The sequence below is a fragment of the Myiozetetes cayanensis genome, unplaced genomic scaffold (assembly GCF_022539395.1).
Source record: "Myiozetetes cayanensis isolate MyiCay16 unplaced genomic scaffold, myiCay2020 scf12, whole genome shotgun sequence".
In the NCBI taxonomy this organism is placed as follows: Eukaryota; Metazoa; Chordata; class Aves; order Passeriformes; family Tyrannidae; genus Myiozetetes; species Myiozetetes cayanensis.
This window is the reverse complement of record NW_026086826.1, coordinates 28,142,716-28,154,120: the sequence shown is the minus strand read 5'-3', so window position 1 is coordinate 28,154,120 and position 11,405 is coordinate 28,142,716. Positions and strand designations below refer to the sequence as shown.

Genomic DNA, 11,405 nt, shown 5'->3' with positions numbered 1-11,405 from the left:
CTGGGAGCGGGGCTGAGCAGCACCATTGCCCACCTGGGATGCAGCTGCTCTACCAGCTACAGTAAACCTATTTTTTGAGTGCAGCAGGTAAGTGGTAATTTATTGTTGGTTCAGCAATAAATATGGGTGCTCACTGAGGAGGTTTATGATGAGGCACAGGGCAGATGACTCACGGACTCGAGGGAGTGAGATGGGATCAAGCAATCCCATGTTCTGGGCTTGCCTTCTCCAGCTCCCTTCTATCCTACTACCCACACCTAAAGGGAAAAAGATTTTCCAGCAGGTACCACCCATGTGAACCCGGTTCCCCCCTCTTTTCACATTAAAAAAAAATCCCAATTTCCCCAAATTTCTCTTGAAGCAGAACAGCCACTGCTCCCTTTCAAAGGGATCTGACTCTCCACAGCACTTCAGATCTTCCTTTTAAAAGCCAGAAGGCTCTGCCTGCCCTGCAGGAGGAGAAGGAAGAGTTTTTCAGCCAAGCAGCAGCTTTGGTTCGGCCAGTTTCAGATTTACAGCCAGATAATGACTTGTTAGAGCCCACAAAAAAAGGACTGAAAGGAGAAGATTAAAAACCACAAAGCAGACTGTGGAACAAACTCTCATGACTCTAAGGCAAGTCCCAAACCAGGCTCAACATGTGACGAGTGCTGCTCGCTCCTTCTCTGAAGGGTTTGGGTTTCAGATATGTACTCTGAGCAACTGGCAAAACATTACTTTGAGTATCCCTCTCATCCACCTCTGGGGAAGGAGCCACTTTGTTTACAGGTGGAGTCAGAAGAGAACAGACCAGACCAAGGAGAGACAAGTGGCTCATCTGCTGTTTGCAGCTCTTATGGTCCAGCCCAGCAGAGAATGAACACACCCTGACCTGGAGAAAGCCTTACAGAGATGATCTGACAGTCCTCCACCTCACTGGAAATCTGGAAGAGTGCACATTCACCCCAGACAGAAAACAAGAGATATTTCAGTGTTCTCCATTAATTTATCATTTAATATAAATGCTGACAGAAAAGCAGGTAAGACCTTGTCTATTTACAAACCAAATGGCGAATCATCACCTTTCCAACCCTTTTTTTGTTGAATCTGCAACTCAAAGGACCCTCAGACACTGTGTGAGAGCAAGGTGAGGTTGAGACAGCTTTAAGAGAGAGAAAAGCAAGGTGAAGACTGAAGAAATAACATTTCAACATATGGCTTTTTCTGTATAACCACCATGCACACACAAAAGCTCTCCACTCCCTTGTCCTCTCATAAAGATGACAGTGTTGGCTGAAGATAAAATAAAGGAGACAAATACTGACTTTCAGATCTCTGGATTCTTTTGCCTCCTCCAATCCACCCCGCCCCACTTCAGCACAGTATCTAAAAGGCTTTTCTTTCAAGTTTAAAAAGTGTATTGCAGGAGTAAAGACACAGGGAGTTGGATATAGAGAACTCTTTCTTCTACTCCTTTTGTCATCTTAAGTTTTCCCCAAAGGTAGCAAAGCACCCAACCTTTCCTGGAAGAGAGGCACCAACTCCCTCTGTGCCTCTGAACATCTCCCCTGTGACCGGGCCTGTAGGTACAAGACTTCAAAAAGTCCCCTGAACTTGCAAAGAATTCAATTTATGGAATTCTTCTCATACATTCTACTTCATCCCTACTCCTATTAAGAATGTTTTGATAGTTACAGACAACAAATATCACAATATCAACCCACAGTCAGCCATTCCCATAAAAGAGTGAGAATTTTTGTTGATGGGAAGGAGGAACAGAAAAGGAAGAAAACAGCAGAAAGAGAAGAAAAGCAAGAAAAAACCCAGTTCAAACAGAGACTGAATGAATGTTTTGTTCAGCACTGATTCATGAGAACAGCAGACAGGGAATTTCATTTATCCAGGATCCTAAATAAATTCAAGAAATAGTTCATAACCTGACTCAACAAACCTCATGGTCTCCTTTTTATTACCTAGACTATCCTTTATTTTATTTTTTGTTAAATATACCTCTGCAGGGCACAATCACATACAATCAATACGATTGGAAAATTACATGAGCTCTATCCCAAGCATATACGCACCAATGTTAAAAAGTTATTTTAAAAAAAACCAACCAAACAAAAAAAAATTAAAATAAAACTCCACCCAAAAAGGTGATAATGACTGCAGAATGTCTCGGGGAGACTCGTATGGAACTAACAAGATCGAAGAAAATCAGGCTTACAGAAACCAGGAAAACAAAAATCATCTCTAGAGAAATCCCACAACTGGAAGCAGATGATTTCAGAGAGGGTGTGGGAGCCCTTGGAGAGATCCCACAGCTTTTCTGCCCTCCTCTCACATGTGCCTTTTGTCACCTCTTCCTCCCCACGGCAGCAAGTCCAGCGGGGAGAGAGCTCGACACCGCTCCCAGTTCCAGAACACAGGGAAGAACAGCCAAGCTACGGCACAGTGGCTAAGCTGACTTCGAGGAAAGCTCCTTTTAGCATGGAGGCTGCTTACACAGCAAGCAGAGGCCAAAGGGGGAATGGGAACTCCTTAAAATCAGGAAAAAAAACTCTTAAAAACCATTGGATTTGCCCAGGTGGGGCAGCCCCGCTGGCGAGAGGCTGCAGGTGAATGGTCCTGTCACGAGCTGTGCAGCAGCTGGGGGGGCACAGGGGCTGCCCCTCCGCTCTCTCAGGTTGCCTCACACGTTTATAAAAGGCTGCTGCCAAGTTTCTTTTTAAAAAGCTACAAATAAAGAGGTCAGCACACACATCCAGTTGTGGGATCCATCCAATACACAAGCTGGTTTGGATGCCAAAGACTTGTGAGCACTGTCTGCCACAGAACTGTTAATCAGTTATCTTTAACATTACAAAGAAGCAAATAATGTCTTAAACATCAAATATTCCACAAGATTTTCTTTTTCTTTTTTTTGCTTACAGATATATTTTCCCCATATACATTTCACATGTAATTTCACCACGTATAATGCTTTTTATTTCCAGAGACACTGCACCACCTGTTGCTTCCATCTCTCCCAACACTGCATGTTTCAAACTGGAGTTGGTAATTGTGTTTTCCTAAAGCTCTTCAGATCTCAGAATCAGTTGTTTCCTGGCACATGAAAACATCCAACTGGTATATCCAAGGAAAGCTGCCTTGCTGGATGTCCCTAGTCACCTAAAACCCTTCCCAAACTGCTGAACACCTGGCAGCTGGCACTCAAATCATACACAGACTCACTGGAATGGCAAAGATTGCCTGGGATGGATCAGTTAATTATCCCTGTTTCTAAGCTACAGGCATCCAATTCTGAACATTATGGCCACATATTTTAAGCTTCAAATGACTGGGATGTTCAGACAAATCCACATTGCCACGTGCTTGTCTGACTGGGAAATTTCAGGAAAAGCTGCAGCCTCTTTGCCTATCAGTGTTCACAGACTTCCCACGACATGGTATCACACTTGCCATTAGGAAATTAGATTATAAACAAAATAAGCATTGAGTTTGTTCTCCTTTCCCTGCTAATTAAGCTCTCCCTGCAGCACAAGAAGTGCCTTGGATGCTGTGACAACACTAAGCCATTACATTCCTCTTCCTACAGAAGAAGAAGGACCACATTTTAACTGTGGAAGGACACTGAACTGGAATAACATTCCCCAAAATTCCTTACTTATACAGTATAAGTTGAACTAACTTAACTCCAGCCTCTTTCATCCACTGCTATTCCAACAGAAAATAGTGCAGTTGGTAACACTTGACTGTGGAAAAGAGAACCCCCAATGAAGTTTTTGACATTTCAGTGTCTACTTGATGTGAGAGCAAATCAATTTGTGCTACAAAATAACCTGGATGTTGATTTACAAGCAACAACCACCCAACTCTCGGTAGCAAGGCTGTACCCTAAAGGTGGCTCAGGAGATCTGCTTCCCTTCCCTCAGAAATTCAGTTTACACTTTCTCAAGCGAGGCAGATGCTTTTCCAGTTCCTGCCTACATGACCATGTACACAACTCAACAGCTTCTGCTTCCTGGGTTGTTGTTGGTGTTTTTTTTTTTTTTTTTTTTTTCAGTCCAGCAAAGATATTTTTCATTGGGGTTCTTCAGATAACTGTCCTGTAAGTCTACTTTGTTATGGCCCAGATTTATAAATGGCAATGGAAATGAGGGTTTGTGCTGCTTGGACTCAAAAGATTTCTCTCTGAACCTAAAAACCTTGGTACCAAGCCTGCAAGAGTTTGAGAATATCAAGGAAGGGAAATGCAAGTGGCTTTATTGTGTTATCAATAAAAGCCTCACTCCTGGCCCTTTCTAGGACAGAATCTGCCCCACCTTACTCAGTTTGTGCTGTCAAGAGACAATATGACCATCCAAGTTTGGTTCTTCCACATCTAATTTAATGTAATGCTGGAGTTTGACAAGTCTTTCCAGTTCCAATAGGCTTAAAAGTCAGTCACATTTGTAACACACATTTACCTTTTAATGTAACTGAAGAGATTTTCCATCGGTATTCAATTTAGATTTAAAACATTAAAGACAAGGCTTCTTGGATTATGAGATTTCTATGTTCCTTCTCCCTCTCTAAAAGAGCCATTCCATCAGCTGAGAGACTGCATGAGAGACTGAGAACACGTCACAACACCCCAGATACATCTCAGTACATTGCAAACTGTATGACTCAATGGAATGATTTTCCACAATTCAATGCATGGGCAAGGCTTGACAATCATTAACTTCTGGAAATAGTTATTAGGATAATACAGTCAACTCACAATACCCTACAAACGCTTGACAATCAAAACGGCTACACCAGGGGAAAGGAAAAAAAAAAAGTGTAAAGCACAAGTCTTTGGCTCTCCTTTAAAGAAAACAGCAGTTTACCATGTTTATACAGATCCCCCGTTTGCCTACCAGTAGGGGCAATATCACATTTGTGCATCACTGAGTAATAACACCATTAGAAAAGGCAACTTCACAGAAGTTATTGGCTAAGCGAATTCATTTGAATGCTCTGTTTTGAGGCAGCAAGCTGTCACTGTTACACAATCAGGGAGGGTGGATGGGCAAGCCACGGGAGGAGAGGAGGGAAAAGAAAAAGGGAGAGAAGGCTCAGAAAAAAACCAAGACAGAGAAGAAGTTGAGAAGGAAGGGGATAACTGAGCTGCAAGCTTGAAAAGTGGTCTGATCTAGAGAAAAGTCCTACTCTGAAATGGGACAGCACGCAAGAGGGGCAGGACAAACAGTTTAAATTTCTCCTATTAAGAAATCAGAACTAGGTCACAGGAGAGGAAGAGATGTTGACAGGAGGGAAGTAGCATTACAGAATAAACAGACATTTCTACACTGACTGAATCACTGACACCCTGAAGCTCAACCTTCCCCTTGAAGCCTTCTATTCTGGGGGCTCTGTCCGTGCTGGGGCTGGAGCCGGGGTATCAGTGAGGGTTCAGAGTTGCCTGGTGCAGTAGGAAATTCCATCTACATCCCAAAGGAGGCAGCAGTGCCCTGACACCATGGTAATTAATACTACTGCTTCTCACCCAGGCAGAAGGAACTAAAGCAATCTGCAGCCAGGAGCAATCTCACAGAGGTGGGCAGCGTTCCTGTACAGCTGGGACAGTGATGGGCCATGGCAATGAGTGTACCAGGATAGAGTCACTCCAGACATTTTCACTCCCTGCTTACTTGTTGTAACCATCAGTGCTGCCAACTGCACGTAGAGCTCTCTGTCCTCCGAGTTCTCCTAGTTTTTCCACAAAAAGGGAATATTTCATGTGCAGTTTTCAGAAAAAGACTTAAAAAGCATGCACTGCACTTTGCTGTTCAACTTGTTTGATCAACTGAACTTCTGCAAAAATTAAAAAGAAAGGATAAGAGGAGGAGGGGAAGAACCAAAGCTAAAAATCAATACTGTTAGTAGATATTAAACACATTATTTAACAAGCCAAACTATAATTCTGGGCAAACAGGGCATTCACCTGGACACACTGATCACAGCAAGGACACTATGCACAAAGTACAGCACAGAGAGTTGGATGAAGGGGGGAAAAAACCCCAACAACAGTAAGGTCTCCTTTCTAATCCCCAAGTTTTGGAAGCATTCACCCTATGTAGGCCAGCAATCTGAACAGCTCTTACTGCAGAATTCCTCCCAGCAGAAGAAGTGGAGAAGGAAATAAACCCTAACCTGACAAGAGAATTGGTTAAATAAGAGGTAAAAAGGTTTTCGTCCTCCAGATTTTCTTCCTAGTGTTGCAAGTGAATATCTTGGAATCAAACCTATTGTAACCGTCTTTGAAAACTAATTTTACATCCACAATTACTGCAGTTAAAAAAAGGAACATTCTTGTCCTCCTAGATTAGAATATTGCACTAATTATCTCAGCTAAGGTGAGCTCCCTGTGTTAATAAAGACACAGCAGGAAGGACTGAACGAATTAAGACCAAGGAAACCTGAGGGTGGTGCTGTGCACTAAAGGATGGCAGGAGAGGGCAGGCTGCCTGTGCCAGGTGAGTTGGGAGCAGGCAGGGAAACACCATCATCCTCCTGGGCAGAGCAGAGAAGGGAGGAACAAACTCCTGGATCCCCCCGGCCCTGCTGGGCTCCAGGAGAGCGGCTGGAACGCTCAGGCTCCGGCTGGCTGTGTGGGACACGCTGCGGGTGACGCTGCCCCAGCGCAAAGAGGATTCTTTGAGGGTTAGAAAAGAAAGCAAGTCTCAAACTACCCTTGGCAATGAAGAGGCCGAAGTTCAACTAAGAGCGAAATAAACCCATGTGAAGACATCTGGAGAGTGTGGGGGTGTGAGCTGAAAAATGCCTTTATTTTCATTCAGTGCTTCTACCTCCCGGACATTTGATCACAACAGCTGCGCTCATGCGAAAAAATTCTTAAAACATACCCAATATATATACAGATATAACTATGTATATATGTATATATATATTTATATATAAATTTTTATTTAAATAAAAAAGAAAGCTCGAATCCCAAGCCAATATGTGTATCAAATCCTTGACCAGCCAGGTCTGTAGGGCATAATCAAATTCAATGTGAAATAGTATATAAACGCGGTGCCTTGACTGGGCAAATTAAATAATTGCTACTCAAAAGAGTCTTCTGTTTGGACTCTCCTACTGGTAGGCAATAGTGGGACTGTATCCCCTCCCACCCCCCCTTTTGTTTTATTTAAACAGTATGATGAATGCAAAGCTTAGCCCAAGGTTGCTATGACCTCAGCAGGAGTTAAGGTTAAGGAAAAAAACTAAAACCCAAGAAAATTCAATAACTCTTGCTTTACCCAACCAAAGCAATGCAGTAATTTATTACATAACCAGTGCTTTCCCATTTAGTAGTCTAAGCCACAAAAATTAAAAATGAGAACACGGGCCAAGAAGGTGCAGAGGGAGCAGCACTCAAACATCCTTCTCCAGGGTTCTTCGTATCCAGGGTCTCACCCCAGGGTATGTCAAAGCAGTCAAAAAACGTGCAGCAAGAATAAAATAATTCATTTATCTTTTAAAGAAAACATCAAAAAAGGTTTATGGCTTCTCCAACTTATGCTTACAAAGCATCTACTTGGGAAGCAGTAGATCTATCAAGCAAATTTGCTTCTCAGTACTTCTGGCAGCATCTGTGCTGCACCTTCAGAGGTCATTTGGATGCAACTTTTTCCTTAGGAAAGGAGAATCCAGGAAGGATTCACTGCAGCACTGACAGACAAGCTGCAGGCTGACTCTCTGGTGCCAAATTCTAACACACACAGACCTTAAACAACGCCAGCTTGCAAAAACCTGCTGAATTGCAAGGATTGTGTCACTTGTAGCTTGAATTCAACGATTTAAGCAAGAAGCTGGGGTTCAGCTCCTGGCCACAACGGGAGGAGCTGTGTTATGAAAATGCTGCACATCTTTTGACACTGCAATTTCACAGCTACTCTCCAACCCTCATTCCTTGTTTACTCTTTAACCACACAAGGAAGCGGCCAGGCTGTTTTAGTCATGGAGAAATTAAGGTGATAAGGAATTACGCACTGGGTATGTAATAATACCAAAATAAAAGAAAAAACCTACTTCATTAAGATCATACAATTAATCAAACAGAGTATATATATAATATCTTTTTTTTTTTTAAGCCCTGGGATTCAAGGCGTCCAAAGTTATTAAAATAAAGTTCATTCACAGAACAAAAACAAATTTAATTTGAATTGCTTGCAGATACTGCTAATTTTCATTTTTTTTTTTAATTAAAAAATGCGTTAATGTGAACTATGTGCAGGATTTGTTTCTAGTAGTTGTGTTTGTGCACATTGCCTCTGGACCTGCTGCTCTGCTACTGCTGCTGCTCCCGGCTTTCTCCGATCCCCCCTGGAAAACAACGCGCTGCCACCCCAGCAGGAGGAGCTCGGGGTGAGCCGGCCTGGCTTCACGGAGCAGACGTGGGGGTCACTCCCGCTCGCTGGGAGTCGTGGCCGTCCCCTCCTCCCTCAGGGTCCTCTGACAGGCTCAGAGACGCCGCCTTGTTTGACAGGAGGCCGATGTTGTCTTGGGTCAAAGCCGATCCGTTGGGAACATCACTGCAGGGGGAAAGGCCAGGACAAAGGGGAAGAGGGTGAAAAGAATGAATTCCTGAGATTTTCTCATTTATTTCAAGTACAATGACTTCAGTGAACACATTCCAGAACATTTAACTCACCTGGGTCATTTATCTAATGTTGGGTGGTTTTTTTTACATAAAAAACATTAAATAGTTGTTCTGATTTCATTACTTTCAGAGCTCCATATGAAAAAACTAGTTCCTGCTCTGGAGGTTTCAATCTAACGGTGCAGCGCAGAACTCAAGAATTGGTTATAAGAAGAAAGTGCAAACTTCATCATCAACTGGGGGACATTTTCTGAATAAATATCCAGATTCCAAACTGCTCACATCAAGTTCTGTACACGTAATGACATCTGAGCTTCTCTGTTCAGTGTTAGTCTCAATACACACAGATGCTTGTGGCCATCTGAAAATACTTGCTGTGGAGATTTCCAGCATTCCGAGCCAACAGCTTATTCCAACTGTCTATTAAATGTGAACTGAAATCAATCCCAGCATCTCCACAGAAAAAGATAACTGCCTACAAATTAAACAGAACTTAGTTGCAAAGTCACGTACCTGCCTGGACAAATCCACACGACAAAGCTTAGCAGGGTGGAATAACTTGCCTCTCACATTTGGGACATCTATTTTCTTTGAAACCAATATACAGGTAGAGATTTCTTTTATGGTTGTTGTTTATCTCCTCCTCCTCCCTATTAATCATCCAGTGCTGACGAGATGGACTCCTGGTCTGACAGACATTGCAGATCTTCTGTTGTATTAATTTACCTAAGCCTCATTCCACTCACCTACTCATGAACTAAAGCAGTCCTTAATTCACACTTGCACTACCCTCTTTTCCTAGTAGACGCTTCCCCACCAGAGCTGATGTGAGGCAGGGGGAATTATTGACCCAGGAGAGTGCCCCTGGATGAAATCACGCTCCTGTTACAAAGACAGGTTGAAGGTCCACGTTACCTGAATGTCAGTGCGAGGTCCTCAGCTGGAACCTTGCTTTGTGGCTCTAATTGTCCATTTTCTGTCTGTTTAGTGGTGCCCAGTTTGTTTTTCATATCCAGTGAAGACTGGCTCTCCTTTAAAGAAAAGGACAGATGGAAAATTCTTTAACAGTGTGCTAAAAGAATCGGAGACTTCCTCCTTTAGGGCCAATGGTGAAGGCCCGTCAATTGGAGTCACACAGTGTAACCCACAAAAGCCATGAGACAAAAACAGACTAAGATTTGCTCATCCTCTCGGGACAGTATTTCCCAAAAGGAGGGGATGATCCTTGTAACAACAAGCGAAGGCCACAGACTGTAACAGCACACAGACTTCTCAACACTAGCCTGTACCTGCAGGTGTTTTCTACGTTAAGGCAGTTTATGGAACTCATGGCACAGTGACCTTGGAGACTGTTAAATTTCAGCGCCACACTTATTTCAAATGGCAACAAAATAACAGCATTTTCAAGTGGCTAGAATTAAACTTCTTCATGAAGAAGACTGGAGAAACTTCTCAGGAGGTTTTGAAGAATGAAGAGGTGAAGAGGGAGATGGCTGGCTCCAGCTGTGGGCATCCAGCCTTTCTGCCAGGCTTACAGGGCTCTTCACCTCTCTGCCTCCCACCCCCCCAGCACTCACCATGCTCAGCTCACGGGTTCTCTTCCCAATTTCCCTTTCCACCTGGTGTAGCTCCAAGCTCAGCTGTTCACTTGAGATCATCCCAGGCCACTTGGGAGGCGGGGGTGGGGGCTGTGGTTGGCCTGCCAGGGTAGTCGCCTCCCTCTGCAACAGCAGCCTGTTACTAACAGCCTAAATGCATAAAGCCAAGCACACACAACTGAGCACAGACACCGGGCACGGGGGGAGCTCGAAGGCCACAACGCCACAGTATTGCTCGTTTGCAAAACCAGCTTCCCTCTCCACACCTCACAAGGTCCCAACTGAAACCACTTCCAGTGCAAGTTTCAACGGGCTTGTTTACACAGACCTTTAAACAAGCAGGGTTAAACATCTTTTACTGCCATAAATTTGAATGTGCTTTCCTCACATACCACTCCCTCCTCAAAACTAAGATTAAGCCCCTGCACAACAATCATTACTCTTTTGTGAGCTATTTGTTGGACAAAATGTAGCAGCAGGTAAGCCAATCTACTGCTTTATTTCACAGCAGAATTTATCAAGCTCTGAAGGAGAGCCAGAATTATTACCATGTCATATAAAACATCGAGACATGTAGATGTCAATATGCAGCTCTCATTCAGAGATTGTAAGTTACTCAAAGCAGCAGCCATGGCAGCCATTCCAAAAATCTGCCAATAACTTGGGAACCAGTTCTGCAGTTGTGTGCTCTGCACTTAAACACAACACCTAGGAGTGCACACAACCCAACATGTGGCTGGTCTTCAAGCAGAAATGCTCACTCATTTGGGAAGAAAGCAGAATGATCTAGTTCTTCATTGCTGCAACCTTGTAAGAGGTAAATCAGTGAAGACTCCTGGATTTCTAGTACCCACTTGCAGCTCTGAACACAAGAGATAAACTGAGAGCTGCTGTTACTCAAAACAACTGAGCAGTTCTGCCGACTTCAAATTACAGTAAAATCAAGGCTCAACACTCAGCTCTGTAGGATTTAACACTGAGACAATCCCAACTGTGATGGGCAGGAGAGGAAGGCCACTCATGGGTTTTGCAACTTTCCAATACTCTTCTATTATGGCAAAGGCAAACATGCAGGATTTAAAACATCTTCTCCTCTCGTTCCCAAACAAGAGCACAAGAACACAAGTTATGTTTCAAGTAACTAAGTACTGCACATTCCTGCAGCTGCTGCTGTGACTTAATTGTGAGCTCTG

General features: G+C 43.4%; 1 protein-coding gene across 7 annotated transcripts in view; it reads right to left on the bottom strand.

Moving 5' to 3' along the window:
* Positions 1–971: 971 nt before the first annotated feature.
* RC3H1 (ring finger and CCCH-type domains 1) overlaps positions 972–11,405 on the bottom strand; it is a 60,984-nt gene continuing 50,550 nt past the window's right edge. For 6 of the 7 annotated variants that reach the window (XM_050307369.1, XM_050307374.1, XM_050307375.1 and 3 more), the window contains exons 18-20: positions 10,192–10,335; positions 9,530–9,645; positions 972–8,546 (exon numbers count right to left, since the gene is read on the bottom strand). In XM_050307369.1, the coding sequence (XP_050163326.1) occupies positions 8,396–8,546; positions 9,530–9,645; positions 10,192–10,335 (411 nt within the window). In that variant the 3' untranslated portion in view covers positions 972–8,395. The remainder of the gene's footprint in view (positions 8,547–9,529; positions 9,646–10,191; positions 10,336–11,405) is intronic. The other variant, XM_050307376.1, reaches the window with a different exon arrangement.